Source organism: Chelon labrosus, assembly GCF_963514085.1.
Source record: "Chelon labrosus genome assembly, chromosome: 10".
In the NCBI taxonomy this organism is placed as follows: Eukaryota; Metazoa; Chordata; class Actinopteri; order Mugiliformes; family Mugilidae; genus Chelon; species Chelon labrosus.
In genome coordinates, this window is record NC_140360.1 from 2,177,202 (window position 1) to 2,198,495 (window position 21,294).

Sequence of the window (21,294 nt, forward strand, 5' to 3'; positions counted from 1 at the left end):
GCCATATGCTGTCATGGGGCAGTCAGGATTCAGGCCGGCCCGTCGGCTGTGTGGAGCGAGGACCACGAGTGCTGACTTTCTTTTTGTTTGTTTTTTGTTTTTTGTTTTTTTGTCTGAAACAGAAAAAAAAAAAAAGAAAACCAGGCCCTCCTTATGTACAAATCATTTTTATTTCTAGTTTTTATTGTGTTTTTAAAAAAGATTTGGACGCTGAAGCGGTGAAACAAAAGGAAAAGAAAACCAAGCTGTATGCAAAGTCTGTAAATATGAATCGTGGGTTTGTTCATACTAGACTATACACACATGACTGGAAACTGTATTTGTAAACTAGCTTTGGTTTGTGTAATAAATTACTTTCTATAACACACAGCTCCCTCCGTCCGTCTGTTCTCACAGTCAAACTCAAGAAACGTTGATTTAGATTTAGAGCTGAGCTCACAAATAAAAATGATCTGAATCCAGATAAACTCCTTGACACCATGTTCCTGCAGAGACGTGGGTGGAGAGGCAGATTCATCCTGAGTGGGACGGAGCTGGATGGAGACCAGGATCTAAATAAATAAATAATCACTTTTACGTAACGACACTGAATTTATTTATACTCTGATTATCTGGTTCTCCTGTCAGTGGGTGAGAAGAGGGAGGTAGCAGGGAAGTAGAAGAGGAGGAAGAGGGAGAAAGGAAGTAGAGAAAGGAGGATGAAGATGAGGAAGAGCATGGTTGAAGGAGGAAGTAGAAGAAGAAGGTTAGACCAGATGTAGCTAACGATGTGATACAGAAGATCATCAAAAAAGCCAAAGTTACTTCCAGACTGGGTTAGGGTTGGAGTTAGTCATGTTTCCTTAAGCTAAGCTAAGCTATGCTAAGCTAAAATTAGCTAAAATATGATAAGATGAACCTTTGCAGGAGTAATTCAGTTGTATAAAAATAGAAAAAAACAGAAAAATAAATTATTAGCTACACCTTGCTAGTAGCGTAGCGTAGCATCAGGAAGTTGAAGCTGTTAGCATGGAAGCTAGCTAATTAATCCAACAAATGCAGAAACAGTGGAGGAAATAAACACATAAGCCGTTAGCATGGTTGATAATATTAGCTGTTATTAGTTTGACTAACAGTTTGATCCAGATCATCATCATCCTCATCTGGGACAAAAAAGTCGGTTACTTCCAGACTGGGTTAGGGTTAGAGTCATGCTTCCTTAAGCTAAGCTAACCTATGCTAAGCTAAAATTAGCTAAAATATGATGAGATGAACCTTTGCAGGAGTAATTCAGTTGTATAAAAATGAGAAAAAAAAATCCCCCAGATCTCGATCCAGTCACGTTCTGGACAAATGAGTCCGATCCGTCTTCAGAGTCCACGCCTCAACGGGTCAGGACTATTTTTGGCGGCAAAAAGGAGGAGAACCAAAATGACTTTCTAGTCCAGCTTCTGATGTCAGCAGGCAGTTTATGTAGGAGGAGGAGGAGGAGGAGGAGGAAGAGGAGGAGGAGGAAAGTACAGAAAATGGGTGGAGGTCAATGGATTAGAAGAGGCGTAGTGGGTGGGAGTGAGAGGACCGTTCATTAGACACTTCAGACTCTACGCCAGGTGTCCTAAACTCTCAGGTTACATAGAAACACACACTCCACGGCCACTTTATTAGGTACACCTTGCTGGTAGCGTAGCATCATTAAGTGCTGTTAGCATGGAAGCTAGCTAATAAATCCAACTAATGCAGGAACAGTGGAGGAAATAAACACAGAAGCAGTTAGCATGGTTGATAATATTAGCTGTTATTAGTTTCTAGTTAGCATTTAACAACAAGCTGAGCTCTAGCATAAACACTGGCCTTAATCTGTAGCACATTTCTACTTTTAATATATTAATATCTAATATATTTTATTTTTTTATACACAGTGCATCTTTAATCTTGAAGATAACAACTGTTTATGGTCATTTTCTTTCATTGTGCACTGTCAACCCACTAATAATTTAATATTTTGTAGTTTTTATAGTAGTTTTACAGTGATTTATTGTTGTTTTATTGTAGTTTTTAATTTAACATTCAACATCAAGGTGTACCTAATGAAGTGGCCGTTTTCTTTTTAACAGTAGGTTTCGTTTTTAAATTAAATATAAGCGTCACATATTTCAGTCTCTGGAGAAACGTTCAAAGTCAAACAGGAAGGAAGTTCGTCACGGCACCGCTCCACCCTGAGCCGGTATCCGGGCTTCATGTGAGGCAGAGCGGCTGCCCGGTGGAGCGACACTCGGCGGAGGAACGAGCTGGAGGGAGGCCGCGCGGCTCCGTGTCTCCCCCCGCTCCCTCGCTCCCTCGCCTCGCTCCTCCGGCGGCCAGGCGGAGACGGACTAGCCGAGCACCGCAGCTCCACCGCCGCCTTTATATACCGCTCTATTTTTAGCCTCGACTATATTTAACCAATATGAGCTCACTGCCCCGACGGCTCGTCCAATGGGATTGAAGGGAGAAGGAGGGAGCCGTCCAATGGGAGGAAGGGGAAAAAGAGAAAGAGGCGGGGCTTCACAAGCGCTGATTATCTGGAAGAAAAGACGTCTCACTCGGACACTTTTCCAAGATACAAAGAGAAATCTCATTTAAACGTTAATGTTTCACTGACTGGTTTACATTTAAACACTTTGTCTTTTCATTATTAATAAAGTTTTTATTTAGCATTCGACAACAACAAATGAACTTGTAGCATTTATAATAAAATGTGTGTAGCTCATTTAAGTCATTGTGCACCATCAACCCTCTAATAATGTAATATTTTGTTGGTTTTGTAATTATAGTTTTGCAATAATCTTGTTTTATTGTAGTTTTTATTTAGTCTTCCACCAAAGCTAAAGCTACATAGCTGCTAGCTTGAATTTGTAGTGCATAAATATTAGTTTGTAGTCATTTTAATTCATTGTGCTCCATCAGCCCACTACTAATTTTATGTTTGTAGTTTTTATTTAAAATTTTACAACACCTCCTCTTCTTCTCGCTCCTCTTCCTCCTCTTCCTCCTCTTCCTCCAAGCCACAATAACCAGACAACCAGTATTATCCTCTGTTCATAAGGTCATAATGTTATGGCTGATCATTGTAGAGATGACTCTGTGACAACTTCACAACTTTTAAGAAACTTTAAAAACTTTACAATAAACTGTTAATGAGAATAAACCGACTCTTCTTCTTCTTCCTGTGCTGAGGCTGCATCAGTTCAAATAGAAGATCTTTGTGGATGACTGCTCCTCGGTCTCGGTCTGGTTGTAGTTTATCCTGTTTTTTATTTTATTTATTTATTTATTTTATATTTCTGTTGTGACTGTGGACGGAGGCTTTGAGGAGGATTGTCCTGTGACTGTGACTCACCAACACACCCACCTATTCTGTAGTTTCCTAAAGTTTTATTTTTAGTTCGGTGCGAACGGAAACGCCCATCTTTTTTTTTATTTTCTATCTCTATTATCTCTATTTAATAAAGTAAAATGAATATTAATAATAATTAAAAAAAACACCACTCCTGTTTTCAGTTCTATCTTGCAGCTGATAATAAATAATTCCTATGTTTCTTTTTTATTTATTTTTTTTGAAAATTTAAATTTACTTCTCTCTACCGTTAAGGCGCGCCCCCGACAGCCGCGTCCCCGCTCTAAAGGTTCCAACGCGCCATAGCGGGAGCGCGCAGGACGAGAACGGTCACTCCCTCCAAAATTTCCACCCCATCATTGTCACATCTGTTAAACAATTTAAACTATAATTCAGTGTTTAACTCAATGAAAATAACTATATACATAATTAATTATCTATATTATAGATTTAATGTTTTATTATTCTAGGTTATGTTCTTAAATAATTAGCACAGGATATTAATTATTTATCACAAAGTGAAATCTAGATATAATTATAAATGTAGGAAGGTAGATTACTGCTCACAGTAAACTTTATTTAATTTGTTTACAAACAGATATTCAGTGTTTTTCTCAGGACGCCCAGAAAAAAAGCAAAATAACAAACAAATAAAAACATCTGGCATGTGAGGAGAAGGTAAACTGCTCAGGATAAATATCTTAGATCTACATTCACCTGCTGCTGGGCTCAGAATAATTTAAAATACTGTCTGACACTGACATCTGGCGGTGGAAACATGTCAGTACACAATTTAGTTTGTGTTTAAGACAATTAAAATATTCAGAAAACTATTTATTTATTAGATAATAATAAGAAGAAGAAGGAGAAGAAGAAGAAGAAGAAGAAGAAGAATTCATGAATGAACCCATAAACAAACAAATAAATGATCATAAAGTTGTTTTAAAAACACTTCCTCCGACACAGGGCTCCTTTAGTTTGGAAGTTTTAATCTTCCAGTGTATTCTCGCGAGAATGTGAGGAGCAGATCCCGTTCAGGTGAGTGTCGTAAAGAGTCGTAAGATGGCAGCAGAGGTCTTAATAACCAGACAGTTGGACACAGAGAGGTTCTGGTGAGTTGAAGTTTGAGTTTATTTCGGTTTTATTTTTAGTAAAATCGAGTTTTCGTTTATTTATTCTCTAAATGTGTCGCTAAAAATCTGATATTAAACAAAAACTAACCCGGAAGTGACCGTAATCCGTTTAACGTAACGTAAACTGATCCGGCTCTTCATTAAGAGGAGATTTAAAAACAAGAAGAACAGTTTAAAGGTTAAATGAGTTTTATTTTCATATTTGGAGGAGTTTAAATGTCATGTTTTAACTGACACACGTGCAAGTTGACAGTTGAGGGCCGATCAGCCATAAGATTATGACCAGTGACAGGTGAATTGTCGTGGCTCAGGGAGCAGGTTCAACTGTGTGTAGTCAGAGTTTATGTTAGAAGTAGGAAAACACGTTGAAGTGAACATTGACATGAACTAAACTGTCCAACAAAAAATAAATAAATAAATCGAAAAAGTCCAAATGTGCTCCAAGGAAGGACAAGAACCAGAGATAGGGTCCTGAACCAAGGAGGATGTAGAGGAAGAAGTAGAACATGAGAAGAGCTCCAGTTCCTTCTCCATCTCTTGAGGGTTAACCCAACCCTCTGACCTTAGCTGCTCATAAATTGTCTCTAGAACACAGATGAACCAGACGACGTGATCCAGAAGTTCAGACCTCATCAGTGTCTTCATCTGGGACGTCACTGCCAGCTGGACCAAAGGATCTGAAGCATCTCCTCATGACAGGACGTTAAAACCACTGGTTCAGGACAGATTGGAGGGCTTGAAGGTCCTGATGCTGACATCCGGTCTAGACAGTGAATCCATGATGATCTGCAATAAAAAGGCCGATCAGTGATTAAATGAGCTGCTGCTTGTTTGTCATTAGATCACTTACCTCGGCCGCCACTGTCCCAACACACTGTGAATAATAAACGACGTTGGGTTCTCGCCAGCCGTGAACCAAAGAGAACGTCACGACCAGAACAAGGAGCGCTCATTATCTGCTGCATTCACACTCACTTCACCAAACACAGGGAATGTGAATGAGTGTGTTTATGTGGTCGGGGGTGAGGGAGGCGGGGGGGATCAGAGACCCGTTAGCAGCCAGGACATCACTGGTCAGAGAGGAATGAGAGGGCTTTTTGTTCGGAGCTGACTGGGAGGTCATTAGTTGTGATTAACAAGCCGACTGACGGGGTGAAGACTGGCCAGAGAGCGCCTGATTATCTGGTCTTAATGACGACGTCCCGGTGCCGTTGGGTTTTAAAGGCCGGAGCTCAAACTGACTGAAGGTTGATGTGACACTTGGAGGCTTCAAACCGACAACACTGTTCTTGATCTGCTTGTCTCTTCTGGTTTAACCTCATCACAGACCTGAGTCAGAAAAGTTCATCCAGTCAGACAAAACACAAACAGACAAATAGAGAAGCTAAGGAAGGCGACCACAGGGCCTTCATCCCGTCTGCCGTCAGCCTGAGTCAACAATAACACACATGGGTTTGGTTTTATAGTTATTCTTTGCACAAGCCACCACCTGACTGTCTGATAGTTTTATAGTTTTAACAGTTACACTGAACAGAATGTCTTTATATTTCTATTTCTCTCTATATATTTTTCAGTGTTGTTATTATGTGGGATAAATAAACAACGTCTAGTGTCTTAACTGTACGTAGAACAAAAGACGACAGAACAACCTGTGTTAAATAAACTGGAAGCCTCCTTACCTCTAATTCAGTATTTATTAAGTCACGTTGAGGCAACTTAAAGTTAAATGTTCATGCTGTTTGGGATAATTGCTTCTCAGGAAAGTTGCTGAAAACTTCAGATGAGATTTATTGACCTGATTAGAACAAGAACAGTCTTTATGGTCTCTGCAGAACAACGAGACAAGTCGTACCGTACAACGAGCTTTTGCAGTTTCATCAAATCAGAAAAATGGTTTGCAAACAAAACTAACAGGACGTCAGGTGACACTCACCAAGGTGGGAAGGAAGGAAGGATGGTTGAATGAAGGAAAGAAGGATGGAAGGAGTGAAGGAGGAAAGAAGGAGGATGGATAGAAGTAAGGAAAGATGGGATGATGGAAGGAGAAAGGAAGGACTGAGGAAGGTAGGAAGGAAGAACGGGAGGAAGGAAGGAAAGATGGAAGAAAAGTAAAAGGGAAGGAGTGAAGGAAGGGAGGAAAGAATGATGGAAGAAGTGAAAGAAGTAAAGAAGGAAGGAAAGAGATGGAAGGAAGGAAGAAAGGAAAGAAGGAAGGAAGGAGGAAGGAAGAAAGGAAAGAAGTAAGGAAAGAAAGATGGAAGGAGGGAGGGAAGGAAGGAAGGAAGAATGGAAAGAAAATGAAAGGAGGGAAGGAAGGAAGAAGGAAGTAAGAAAGGAAAGAAGGAAGGAAGGAAAGAAGTAAGGAGGGAAGGAAGGAAGAAGGAAGGAAGAAGGAAGGAAGAAAGGAAAGAAGGAGGGAAGGAAGGAAGGAAGAAAAGAAAACGGGAAGAAGGAAGGATTAGGCTCGTTCGACTTCATGCAGATCTGACTTGACGTGATGCATGCTGGGTAGAACAAGTTCATTTTAACCAATCATATTCGAGGTCTATGAGCAGAACAACCCAGCATGCATCACGTCAAGTCAGATCTGCACAGATCTGCATGAAGTCGAACACGCCTAATGAGTGAAGGAGGAACAAAAGATGGAAGGAAGAAGAGAAAAGAAGTAAAGAAGGAAGGAAAGAAAGATGGAAGGAGTGGAAGAAGGAAGGAAGAAGGAAGGAAGTCATTACAGTTTAATTTAATCAGAAAAGTTATTTAAACACAACTAACAGGATGAACCAGCTCTGATTCTCATGATTTTTTTTTCCTGTTGTTGGGAAATTAAATCTGCGTCTCATGACCTGAAAACAAGACGTCCTCTGACTGAGACAGTCCATGTTCAGTCTGTCTCTGATATTTAATGAGTGACCTGGATCAGTTCAACAAAACCTAAACATGGACGCTGTTAAATGATGCAGCCACTGAATCATTAATGTTAGTTATTAAGAGCTGCAGTAGCATCTATCTGAAGGTCAGGAGGAGGAGGAGGAGGAGGAGGAGGAGGAGGAGGAGGAGGAGGAGCAGGGTTAGTCTGCTCTTCACTAATTATCTAACTTCATTAAAGAGCCCATTCAACTGACTGTAAGCTGGTTAGTGTAAACACCAGGTTAGAGGACGTCTGATTGACTGGGAGGATAAATCTTTAACACGTGTAGAAATCCTTGGAGGGAGTGTGTTCTGAATATAAACGCAGCCTAAATTCATTATTTATCTCGGGCACAGGGAATAAATTGTCGCCGCTAGCCTGCGATTGAACTTGAGCGAGTGCAGCGCTAATGATTGTATTTGGGTTAAGAGTGAAAACGGAGGATTTAGAGTCGTATCTACGTACGATCTGAGGACTGGAGGCCTCAGGAAGGGTTTCTGATGGGAACCTGAACCTGAACCTGAACCTGCTTCTAATGAGCAGCTAAAACTGACGCCACATCATTAGGTACACCAGTAAAAACACAATATAATGTACAGAATGTTTACAGTCAATGCTACTGAGGAGGGAGGAGATACAGACGTTAATGGAAAGAAACATGCGTCCCCAGCCAGCACTTGAGATCTGATCTCAGTTTGTGTGTCTGTAAATCAGCAGCGCCATCATGTGGTCAGTAGAATATTGTAGCAGCTGCTGTCTCTAATGGATCTCTACCTACCGCTGGATCAGAACCATCAACAGCTGCTGGTTGACTTGGAGACATGATCCAGATTTTGGAACAAGATGAAAAGACTCTCACATGTTAAGATCTGATTTATTTATGACGAAGGAAGGAAAGAAAGCGCAAAGGAAGGATGGAAGGAAAGAGGAAAGGAAGTAAGGATCGAAGGAATGAAGGCAGAGAGGAAGGAAGGAAGGAAAGATGGAAGGAGTGAAGGAAGGAAGGTAGCTCCAAGGCCAGAATCTTTTAAAAGTCCAAAGGAAGGAGGTCACGTGTGTCCCAGACCACCTCCACATGTGGACTGACACCAGATCAGTGTTCACACCTGGACCTGTTTAACCTGGACTCTAGAGACCTGAACAGTGTTCACACCTGGACCTGTTTAACCTGGACACTAGAGACCAGATCAGTGTTCACACCTGGACCTGTTTAACCTGGAATCTAGAAACCAGATCAGTGTTCACACCTAGACCTGTTTAACCTAAATTCTAGAGAACAGATCAGTGTTCACACCTAGACCTGTTTAACCTGGAATCTAGAGACCAGTTCACACCTTTTCTTTTCATGTTCTTTTAGTTTTTACTTTGGTCTTTATCCTAAATAAACTTTGTTGTAAATAAAGCAGCAGTGAGGACACGTAGAGAATAAAGATTAAATCTGATTCGTCTCATTTCCACTTTCACTCTGGTTTTATTCTTTTCTCCTGGAGCCGGTGAACAGGAATGAATGTTTTTGTGTGTTTCAGGGCGGCCGCTGAGATCTGGGATATCACTGCCTCCGCCTCCCAGAGAGAGAGGGAGAGAGAGAGAGAGAGAGAGAGATAGAGAGAGAGAGAGAGAGAGAGAGAGAGAGAGAGCACATGCAGAGAGGAGCTGGGACGAGAGACAGAGCAGAGGAGAGCTGTCAGGCTGAGAGGAGGAGGCAGAGACCACTCTGGGTTTCTCTTGTCCAAGTGTTGAATTCTCTTCAGGATCTGAACTCTTTCATCGTTCACATTAATCTGTCAAACTTCAGGAGTTTTTTGTTTTTGTTGTTGTTTTGTCCGGAGATATTTGGCTGAATTCCTCTGGTTTAAACTCTTGGAGGAAGAAGAAGAAGATGATGATGATGATGAGGAGCGGGGGGATGCAGTGGCGGGTGACGGCGGTCCTGGTCGTAGCCCACATCTGGGCCACCGTGACGGGGGCGTGGAGAGCATCTCAGCCCAGACTGCAGTTCACTCACTCTGGTAGGAGTCTCGTCTTTCTGCTTCAGTCTCGCTGTCACGTACATGTGTCGCTGGTGTTCTTCACACGTGCAGGTGACGGGAGGCTTTTGTTTCTTCTTCCTGTTTTAAACAAGCCTCACCTTGAATTCAGTTTTTATTTAAGATGTTTGAAGCATTTGAGTCACTTTGAGATGATTGATTTTCTTAGCAGGCTCTTTTTGGGATAATTGCTTCTGAGGAAAGTTTAGATTAGATTCAACATTATTGTCATTACACATTTACAGGTGCAGAGCAACAAAATGCAGTTAAGCATCTAACCAGAAGTGCAATAGGCAGTAAGTGTAAATAGTGTGGTATATAAGTAGTACAGGTAATATTCACAGATCAAACCTATGTACAGGTGAGACCATATATACAGGTGAATGAGCAGGATATACACAATGATTGAATGAGGTACTATAAACATATTATGCAGATGGATTTGTTCATTAAATGTGAGTAGACTATAAACAGGAACTATAACATCATTTATAATAAAGGAGATGGGCAGATGATAAGTTAGTTGATACAAAATACAGATAAAGTGAGCAAGTTGTGAAACACTTTATTTCTTTGCATTCCTTTTGTCCACTAAAATGTCTTTTATAACACACTGCATGAACAATATCACTTGAGAAGCAATCTGAATTCAGATTTATTCCATGCAGAAAACAAACCAACGTCTTTGAAACCAAAATAAGACGTCTGGACGGCACTAACCTTTTATAAAAAACGGGATTTATTTACCTGATTATTCTCAGATAATTAGAATAAAATGGTTGGCAGACTTAAAGGATGTCACGTCTGGATAAACTGTGAGTTTGTTTAAGGTATATTTCATATTTCTTTTCATTCCTACGTCGTTGCACGTCGTCCATCTCCTCAACAACCTGCGTTAAATAAACTGGAAGCCGACCTCACCTTTAATTCAGTATTTATTAAGTCACGTTGAGGCAACTTAAAGTTAAATGTTCATGCTGTTTGTGATAATTGCTTCTCAGGAAAGTTGATAAAACCTTCAGATGAGATTTATCGACCTGATTAGAACAAGAACAGTCTTTATGGTCTCTGCAGAGCAACGAGTTTTTGCAGCCAGCTGTGATTTTATGAAATATGTGTTTGACTAAACTGAGTTTGTTTAATATTTCTCATATTTGTATAAGCTAATAAGCTAATTTTGAATATTATTCTGTGATGTTAGTCACTCTTAGTCTCAATAAACTCGAGACTCGCCACTACACTGACACTGATCCCCTCCAGATTTGAAGAATTTACCTTTACCGTCACTGCAGAACACAGATTTTGCAGTCAGCTGTGATGAACTGTGAGTTTTTTGCATTCCTTTCCCCCAAAACTGTCTTTACTTGCTTTTCCTTGGTATTTTCTTGGAACTCAGATTTATATCTTTTTTAAAATTAAACCAGCATCTTTGAAACCAGAACCAAGACGTCCTCCAGGTCAGACACTTGATGTGTTGACAGCGCTAACCTTCCCCTCAGGATTTAGAAAAGTGTCTCTGAGTGTTAGCTCCAGTCACGACCAACAGAGAAATAATTATCAGAAATGGCAGAAATCCCAGATCAAGATCTCCATCAAATTAATTATTCCTTGGCCTCGGGCCGATGTGTCCGCCGTGGAGGAATCGGACGTGACGGAGCAGGTGGAGGACAACCGTGCCTCTGTAACATTTAAGTGATTCAAAGGTGAAGTGAGACGGCGTCTGTGTTTTCTGCAGCACGTCTTAATGCATTAAAACATTCTGCAGCACGTTTTAATGCACGTATTCACTGTGACTCTGGAGGCCCTTAGTTAAACTCGAGTTCCTTTAATCATGTTCAGTGAGAAACCAGCTGATTACACCTTCTTACGTAAGCTGAGACTTCAAGGGTCCGTTTGTGGTGGATGTGATGAGGCTGGAATCGGCCGGTCATGGCCTAGAAACTACAGAGAGGAAGGAGAGATGGAACCTTGTTGGATTCAACCAGGTTTACTGACGTCTGAATGTGAAGAGGTGAAGTACATCTATCTGTGTGTGTGGTTAGTGTGGAGTTTATAAAACAGTTTAATATAGACGTGAGAGGAGCTGGTTTCACTCTCTGATGTTGGTTCAAATCCTTTTATGTCAACAGCGTCCACCACCAAACCTGTGTTGATGCTCGCTAATTAGAGCTAGCTGTTAGATCTAAAAGCTCTTCCTAGCCTCCCAGCTACTAGAAGATTGGAAGAGTTACTATTAGCTGGGAGACTAAAAACAACTCTTCCTAGCCTCCCAGCTAATATTACCTCTTCCTAGCTTCCAAGCTAATAGTACCTCTTCCTAGCCTCTCAGCTAATAGTAGCTCTTTCTAGCCTCCCAACTACTAGAAGATTGGAAGAGTTACTATTACCTGGGAGACTAAAAACAACTCTTCCTAGCCTCTCAGCTAATAGTATCTCTCCCTAGTCTCCCAGCTAATAGTACCTCTTCCTAGCTTCCAAGCTAATAGTAGCTCTTCCTAGCCTCTCAGCTAATAGTAGCTCTTCCTAGCTTCCAAGCTAATAGTAGCTCTTCCTAGCCTCCCAACTACTAGAAGATTGGAAGAGTTACTATTAGCTGGGAGACTAAAAACAACTCTTCCTAGCCTCCCAACTACTAGTAGCTCCTCTTAGGTTCCTAGCCTCCCAGCTAATAGTAGCTCTTCCTAGACTCCTAGTCTCCAAGCTAATAGTAGCCCCTTAGGCTAGGAAGATCTCCATAAAGAGATTAGCAGAGGATGGTTTCGATCCATCGACCTCTGGGTAATGGGTCCAGCAAGCTTCCAAAGCTAATTCCTAGCTAATAGTAGCCCTTTAGGCTAGGAAGATCTATGTAAGGAGGTTAATTAGTTAGCTTAATTCCAACAACTGCCAAGAAAACACAGCTAGCAGAGGATGGTTTCGATCCATCGACCTCTGGGTTATGGGCCCAGCACGCTTCCGCTGCGCCACTCTGCTATCAAACACCCCAGATGGGACTTGAACCCACAATCCCTGGCTTAGGAGGCCAGTGCCTTATCCATTAGGCCACTGGGGCTTCTGTTATGTGGACGTTGGAGGTGGTTGGAGACAGTCACTTTATAGGAAAGGGTTTTTATGTGGTACACAGGGTTGTGTTGTTGTGTTGTTTTGTCAAGGACAGAAATTGTTCTTCTATTTTCTTCATCGCTGACCTTAATGTTGGACGTTTCTCAATCTTCCGGCGTTCTGGGATCTTTCGTATATATACGTTTATAATCCGCCCACCATCCACCCAAACTTATTATTTTCTCCAAATTAGAGACCTGCACTTCATTCCACATTACCATTATTCATCTCTCTTGTGCCAGCTGGGATTCAAACCCACAAACCCAAAGGCTAGAGACTATGAGTTTCTCATTAAAAGTGTTATATGTTGGAGGCAAGGTTTCTGAAAGACACTGTTGTCTGTGGAAAACCCAAAATAAAACACATACTGTTCAACGCACACTTTATTCTACAATGCAGTTAGTTTCCAGCAGACACACAAGATGTGATTTCTACCCACAATCCCTGGCTCAGGAGGCCAGGTTTTGGGTGGAAGTTGGGGATTACCTTGCTGGAATCGTCTTCTGTTGTCCAGTTTGTATTCTGAGACACAAACTGAAGTGTCTTTAATTCCAACAGCTGCCAAACTAAAGTGATTAGCAGAGGATGGTTTCGATCCATCGACCTCTGGGTTATGGGCCCAGCACGCTTCCGCTGCGCCACTCTGCTGTCAAACACCCCAGATGGGACTCGAACCCACAATCCCTGGCTTAGGAGGCCAGTGCCTTATTTATCAGGCTTCAGTTCATGGCTGTTTTTCATTTGGTTGTGGGAGGATTCCTGATGCTAACGGTGCTAATTGTCTATACTAGTGGGTGTGGATGAGCTCTAATGGCATTTCAACCTGGATGCAAAATGTTTTGTCCACTTTAGAGACCTGTACCCACTCACACATCAGCATGTCACAGTTACTGGGAGTCAAACCAACAAACTCTAAGCGTCTCCAGTCTTTAATTCCAACACCTGCCAAGAAAACACAGCTAGCAGAGGATGGTTTCGATCCATCGACCTCTGGGTTATGGGCCCAGCACGCTTCCGCTGCGCCACTCTGCTGTTAAACACCCCAGATGGGACTCGAACCCACAATCCCTGGCTTAGGAGGCCAGTGCCTTATCCATTAGGCCACTGGGGCTTCCCATCTACAAAATCAGGGGCTAAAATGCTCGTGAAAGCATGTGCTGGAGCAACAATGGCCTCACTGACGTCAAAGCAACGACCCCTGGTTTAGGAGGCAGGCAGGCCACAATGAATCTCACTACGCAGCAACAATATTGGAGGCACCAACAGTGGCTGTGATTACGACCCCCAGCCCGTCCTGTTGTTTGGGAAATCAGGAAGTGATCGATGCATGAGTGACAGAAACAAACCTCCTCGGGTAGAAATGGATAGAGAAACTGTTTATTTGAATGGAAATTTTAGCACCAAAGTCAACAGCTAAATGATCTGCTTCTACTGTTGGGTTGAACTGAGTTGATACAGAGATCTATTTGGGATTAGGTATTTTAATCTGTTGACAGCTTTAATAAAAATCACAACAATCACTCAGTAATACTTCCATAAAAGCCTCAGAGGAGCTGTGGCTGCTTTATTAACTCCGTTTGAATCTATTAACTCACACAGAGGCTGAATCATGTTTTATTCATAGAGCGTTCACTCCACCAAGATATTTAGATATTTAGTGTCAGTCACTGGAGAATACTGAGATTAAATCATGACGGTTTGTTTGGAGTGAACAGAGACGTCGGCTCAGATAGCTCAGCTCCACGCTGCCGGTGGCTTGTGATGTGATCCAGACGTCTTAACTCGTCCTGCTGCTTCTTTCTGGACAAATGCCCAAATCGTAATGTAAATGTAATGAGCCGTTGCTATTAGCATGCAGATTGCTTGGTTATTATACACGGTGGATTAGTTCATCTGTGTCCAGATGCACGTTTGCTCATGTGCAGTCTGCAGTATCCTCAAATATTAGCATTTTTAGCTGCAGGATATTTGTGAAGGATGAGTTCAAGGTGTTGCCCACTCATCCCCAGCGACAGCAGCGTTGTAATACACTCAATTGCCAGTTCATTAGGTACGCTGGTGAATGCACTCTACCTGCACTAAATCTTAGCTTCATGAATGTTCTGGTAAAATGATTGAGAGATCCGTTAAAATCATGTTACATCTTCATCTTATCTGAATATTCAAATCCATATTCACGCAATAGTAGCTCTACCAAGTCTCCCAGCTAATAGTAACTCTTCCTAGCTTCTTTTCCTTCCAACTAGTAGCAGCTCTTCCTAGCTTCCTAGAGGATAGCAGCTCTTTCTAGCTTCCTAGCCTCCCAGCTAATAGTAGCTCTTCCTAGCTTCTTTGCCATCCAGCTAATAGTAGCTCTTCCTAGCTTCCTAGCCTCCCGGCTAGTAGTAGCTCTTCATAGCCTCCCAGCTAATAGTAGCTCTTCCTAGCTTCTTTTCCTCACACTCATTTGCCAGTTCATTAGGTACACTAGTTAATGCATTGAATCCTCCTACATGACTGTTCTAATGTTCAGTTGATGTTGGTTATTCATCTGGATGATCATTGTGGAGGATGGAGTTTGTGGTGCTGTTAAACTGACTGTTGCCAAAATAGTAGGAACATGTGTCGGTACAACAACATACAGTTCAGCAGTGCTACAAAATGTTATGTACTGTTGGTGTCGAGGTTAAAACCTTTCATTGTGCCGTGTGCACTACTTAAACAAAAACCTTCAGAGTAATATTAAGAATCACATATTTTACTATTCATTTATTCTTTCAGATCTGTTCTTATCTAGGACGGTGCTCTCCAGCTGTGGGTTTCACTGGGACGGTTATCTGGCACACAAGATTGTCTGTTATTAATTTAAATGGAACCGGTCTCCAGCCGCGACGCCGTCTTAGCGGTAATTTGTCGGTTGTTTGTCGAGTAATTTGGCAAAAATGTGTCTGCAGCTCAGGTTCACAACACAAACTTACAAACTTTAAACTACAGCAGTGGCAATGTGCTGAGTACTTCATTGACTCCCTAGTGTAAAGGTCGACTTGTTAGCTTAGCATGGAGGCTGCAGGAATGTGAATAAGGTTGTAGGTAAAGGTGTTAACATTTAATAACCAGTCTGTTTAGACACTGTTATCAAAATACACACAGAAACCTCATTTCGAGAGTTTACTTGTCTATCTATACCAGTGTTTTGTATAACTGAAGCTATGAGGAGCTGCTATTACCTGGGAGGCTAGTTTGTTTAAAGTATATCATATTTCTTTTCATTCCTTTCCCCTGTTTTAGTTTCTTTCCCGTGTCGTTGCACATCCTCCATCTCCTCAACAACTTGTATTAAATAAATTGGAAGCCACCTCACCTCTAATTCAGTATGTATTTAAGATATCTGCAGCATTTAAGTCACGTTGAGGCACCTTAAAGTTAAATTTGCATGCGTTTTGTGATAATTGCTTTTCAGGAAAGTTGCTAAAAACGTCAGATGGGCTTTATTGGCCTGATTAGAATAAGAATAGTCTTTATTGTCACTGCAGAACAAGGAGATTTTGCAGCCAGTTGTGATTTTATGAAATACGTGTTTGACTAAACTGTGAGTCTGTTTAATATTTCTCATATTTTTAACATTTTTCTGTGATGTTAGACTGATCCCCTCCAGATTTCCAGGATTTTCCTCCAAGAATTGGACGTGTTATATGTTAGAATCTGTCAGTGGTGAAACCTTTAAGAAATGACGGCCATGTTTTTGTGTTCCCAATACGTCTGTTATAATGATGTAGTAGTTTGTAACCAAGGTGGAGTCTGAGTGGTGTTTTTCTTTTTAATCATCACAGTAAAGTCAAGACTGTGAGTTTTATTAGGACATTAAAGTCAGACTGCTCATATTCAAAAGGGAAAAGTTAAAGTTCTTGCTTCTAAACTTTTGGCCCTCACTTTCTGATTAAGGGTCTTGTTGCTTGAGGGTTTTCTCCTCTTTCTGGACAGAGGCTCTGAAAAGAGTCTAATTACATCCTTGCTTTGGCAACAACAACAACCCCCTAACGACAGTGGGCTCGCTGTAAATTTACTCTCGAGAGGTTTCTGGTGTTAATATCGGAGGCTATCTTTAGCCCCGGAGCCTGTAATTAAGCAAAAAAAATAAAAATCCACTAGCTTCCTATTTCTATCATTTCTCCCTCAAGGATTCATTTGCTCCAATCTGACCTTCCGTCAGTAACCTAGAAGCTGGATGTCCTCCCTGGTTCTCACCATGTTAGAAAAGTTTTTACTCATATAATTCTTGGGTTATTTATGAGTTTCTTGAGGGTGAAAGTCGCAGCATCCACAGTTTGTGCGTGCGTCTATTTTTCTCACAGCATTCCTTTCACCTCAGCAGCATTAGGGAGTTTAATCCACAAAGGCACATTTGACTTGTTGGCCAGCTGGAAGCCAGGAGCGCATGGGTTCGACAGCTCTGTGACTGACTGTGACCATTAGTTTACCTCATTAGCTGTAGATTAGGGCGAGATGGAGATGGAGGAAGTGAAGGGTGTGTGTGCAGAGACGTAGCACAGACTCAGAGATTCATTTACAGCGGCGGTCGCCAGGAATACTTGCCAGTTCATTAGGTACGCTAGTGAAAAAGAAAGTTAAATTTGTGTTGTGCAGAGAAAGAGCACGTTAAAAAATAAGAAATATCTCAGCATGAATGGACTGGACACTCAATATATATATGTGTGTGTCTATATCTAGACAAAGAAATTGACTAAGTGTCAGAAAATTACAACGAATCCGTCAGTTTAGTGATATATATCTACACCAGGATGTTATGACGTTACCGAAAAGTTTGGTTCTGCTCGTTTTCCATTGATGCAAAGATCAGACACGTTCCTCAAGAAAAGGTTAGACGTCGGACTTCCTCTTCCTGTTTAAAGAGCGGAGGATGTACAGCGACAGATAGTGGGTTTTATCATCTGGCCTGGCTTTAAAGCAGAGATCCTTCATAAGTTTGACTGTAAATCACTGCAGACCTTCACGGGACGGCTACTTTTAGTTTTTTTCCTAGCTGGCCTTTTTTAAAGATGTAGAGACAGCATTAATGCCACGGAGCATGCTGTATATCTAACAGGCTTTGAGACGGAGCCAAGAAGTGGAAGCCACAGACGGTTTGCAGTGATTTTTCACTCTGGTTGGTTGATTTTAAGTCAGATTAATGTTGTGGTTTTTGCCGAGCGGGAACACGGCAGCGATCTGCTTGAGAATCTGCAGTCCAGGCGACTAAAGCATATCAGGCATGTGTGCCACTGATTCGTCTAAATCTAAAGTTAAACGCTCAAAGCTTCCTTGACTTGTGGCTCCTATCACAACGATCTCGCTCAGTCTCTGCAGAAAATTGCCATTGATCCATTTTCTAATGTTCTGGAGGCCGTCGTTTAAAGCTCTCAGGTTTCCTTTCGGGCAGCGCGACAACCTGAACCGAACTGTCTGAGGATGAATAGTTATTCGTGCTGAGGTCGAAGGTCAAGTTGTCCACGTGGGTCTGGTCTGTCGGTGACACAGTCCAGACACAGTCCAGTGTCTGTGTGTTTGGCTTTAACTCCCAGGTGGTATATCTGTGTGTGTGTGTGGGCGCTCATGTTTGAATGTGGCAGAAGATTTGTGTCGGTGAGGAACAGGAAGAAGCAGTAAGTTTTATTTTGTAGGGATGGAATTTAAACGCTCCTCACAGACGGTGGTGGTCCCCGTTAACGATACCAACGTCGAGAGTGACGTTCAGTCCGGAGAGCTGGTGGTCCGGAAGAAAAATGAACGCCTGGTTTCACAAAATCCATGTTGTCTACTGTGTGTCTTAGTGCACGACAATTAATTGTGCATCTGGTACGCTTCGTAACGCTGCAGTGGAAAGAGAGGCACATCAGGATCTTAAACATCATGACCACATTGACTGCGGATTCAAGAAAAAAAACAAAAATCTATCAAAAAAATATCCAACATCGATTTATAAAAGCCTTGGATCGATTTCTTTAAATACACAACATTTCCTGCATCTTCTCATTAGAGCTGGACGAAAGCAAAGACACATGAAAGATGAGAAATTAGACTGAGAAGACGGAGGAGATGCTACAAACTTCTGGAACCTATGACTATGAGTTTTATTGAAGATGTTTCATCCAAGTCTTTAGTTCTTAACGTTTTAGTTCAACCAGTCTTTTAGAACTGAAGAAACTTACTGGATGAAATGTCATCAAGGAACTCTACAAGTCCAGTTTCCCTTGTTTCAGCTTGACTTTTCACCACTTATCCAAGGAGCTTTTGAAGTGGATAAAACGTCTTCAAGAAAATCCAACAAGTCCAGGTTGCCTTTTTGTGGATATACCATGGCCTGGATGACTAAGGATGTCTGATGAAGTTCTCCAGCTCATTATATAGTCAAAAAAAAAAAAAAAAGCTAAACTAAAGACAACTGGATATGTAGAGTTTTCATGAAGACGTTTCATCTGAATTGAAGAAGAAACATCTAAAAGAAACTGTAGAAACTCTACTTGTTGGGTTTCTTGAAGACGTTTCATCTAAGTTAGTTCTAAAACACTAAAGGGGAGTTGCCGTTTAACCAGCCAGTCTTTTAGAACAGAAGAAACTTCTTGGATGAAACGTCTTCAAGAAACCCTACAAGTCCTTGTTCCAGCTTGTCTGAGTCATCAACTGTGAACCTGTCAGGTTTTCTTCAAGACGCTTTGTCCAAGTTCTTCAAGACATTTCATCCACCGAAGAAGCTACTTGGAAGACTGGTGAATCATCTTCGAGAAAACCCTACAAGTCCAGTTCTCTTTGGTTTGGCTATACCATGACCTGGAGAACCCCAACAGGCATTCACAATCATCCATTGGATTTAAAGAATTTTCATGGAGATGTTTCACCCAAGTTCTTTTAGAGATTTCTTCTGAACTGAAGAAGCTACTTAGATAAGTGGTGCAACGTCTTCAAGAAAAGCCAACAAGTTCTTGTTTCAGCTTGGTTTTTGGATATACCATGACCTGGATGACTTTGTATCTGTTGAGGCTCTCTAGGTCATGTTGTATCCACAAGATAAGGCTAAAGACTTTGACAAAACAATCTTGAGGAAACTCTGTTTTGTGGATATACCATGACCTGGATGACTGAGAACCTTCACAGACGTAGGACGCCTGCTCTAACTGAGTCAGACACATTGTTAAAGACGTAGAACTGTGTGATCTTGGTGTAAAAAAGAACAGCAGAGAGATTTTATAACTGCATGTTCATGGATATGAGTTTGTGCCGATGGGCTTTGTTCCCAGCCTTCTGCAGGCCTCCCACTGTAATTGCATCAGTAATTGGTGAAGTGATAACCCCATTTCCACAGGAAATGTGCCCCGGTTTCCTCCAGCGACGCTTCCCCCTCCTGTGGTGGCGCAGCCAACAAAGTCCTCCCCTTGGGAACGTTGCACCAGACAGCTAAAGTTCCCTGGGGCTCCGCTAGTAGACGAACAGACGGACAAAGACGCACACATGTGTAGCTTTCAGTACAGTTCACACGGACAATGCTTTAGGCTGCGAGAGAATAATTGGATAGATTAATGATAAGCTGATGTGTGGGTGTGCAGCAGAAAGGATGAAGAAATCGGATGAACTCACTGTAAAACACCAGGAAAATAGCAAAGTCGGACTCCCAGCGAGTGAGATAACGATAGAAACCTGAATCTTTCATCATCCTTTCTTTCATTTTTTTTATCTTATACAGTATGTCACTCATATTTCACTGTGCCAGTACAAACCCCTGCAAGGCTCACAGAACTATTCTTCAGTTTTTTATATTTCAATGTGTTGCATGTCCTGGGAAAGTTTCCTCTGCAAAACTTGTCACTCTTCATAAACAGTGAAATAAGCCAGCAGGCCTGCTCGGTAATGACATCAGCACACACTTCCTACCTTTCCTGTGGTCTCAGGTCGTCATCTCAGGCTCGATCTGTTGCTCTGATGCCGGCGTGCAAAAGCTGCACTGACGTTCACCGCTCTCTTTGCCAAATGGATTCTTCTCCGTCTCGTTGCTTTCGTCTGTCATTTCTGTTTTGCTGTGATGTCCCTGCACCTTGGCTGCCAGCCTCACATTGACAGTCAGGGCTGAGCTCAGAGCTGGCCGTGTCCACCACATGACATCTCAGATGTTGAGTATGGAGGCTCTCAGTTATTCAGGTAATGGTATATCCAAAAAATGATTAAGGGTTTATAAAGTTTTTCTTATGAAGGTTTTCGTCCAAAGTTTTCTGCAATCCAGAGAGTCCAACTTGAAGACCTTTAGCTGCTTAGAACTTCCCCAGGGTTCCTTTGGGACCTCTCAGACTATTATGGAGTGATCTTTGTTGGTGGCCCACAGCCTGATGAGCAACAACAACTCTTTTTCTGAGCTCCTCAGAGAGCTCCTTCGTCTGTTGCCATCATGCACTTCCACAAACGTGTGTGTTGTGAAGATCAGACTGAGAGAAATTCCTGATTTATTTAAACTAAACCAGGAACTGAACCACATCTGAGTCTCATTACATTGATGGAACCACTTTGGACTCTGATTTGGCCTTGAAGTTAACTTGTAGTCCTAGAGGTGCGCCTCACTGATATGTGATATTGGCAAAAAAAACCAAGTCTAATATTTCTGTTTCGTGTGTTTAACTGGGTTCTCTTTGTTTACTTTCAGGACTTATGAAATGTAAAACGTTCTGAGTTGCTAAGCGTCATTGTTGGTGTGAAATCACCTCAGATTGAACAGTCACTTTTTTGACTCATATTATTTTGGTCTGCATT

General features: G+C 41.7%; 1 protein-coding gene across 2 annotated transcripts in view; it reads left to right on the plus strand.

Moving 5' to 3' along the window:
- The first annotated feature begins 9,026 nt into the window (after positions 1–9,026).
- The window catches only part of sema3h (sema domain, immunoglobulin domain (Ig), short basic domain, secreted, (semaphorin) 3H), a 65,156-nt gene continuing 52,888 nt past the window's right edge, over positions 9,027–21,294 (plus strand). For both annotated transcript variants that reach the window (XM_084552902.1, XM_084552903.1), the window contains exon 1: positions 9,027–9,405. In XM_084552902.1, the coding sequence (XP_084409028.1) occupies positions 9,276–9,405 (130 nt within the window). In that variant the 5' untranslated portion in view covers positions 9,027–9,275. The remainder of the gene's footprint in view (positions 9,406–21,294) is intronic.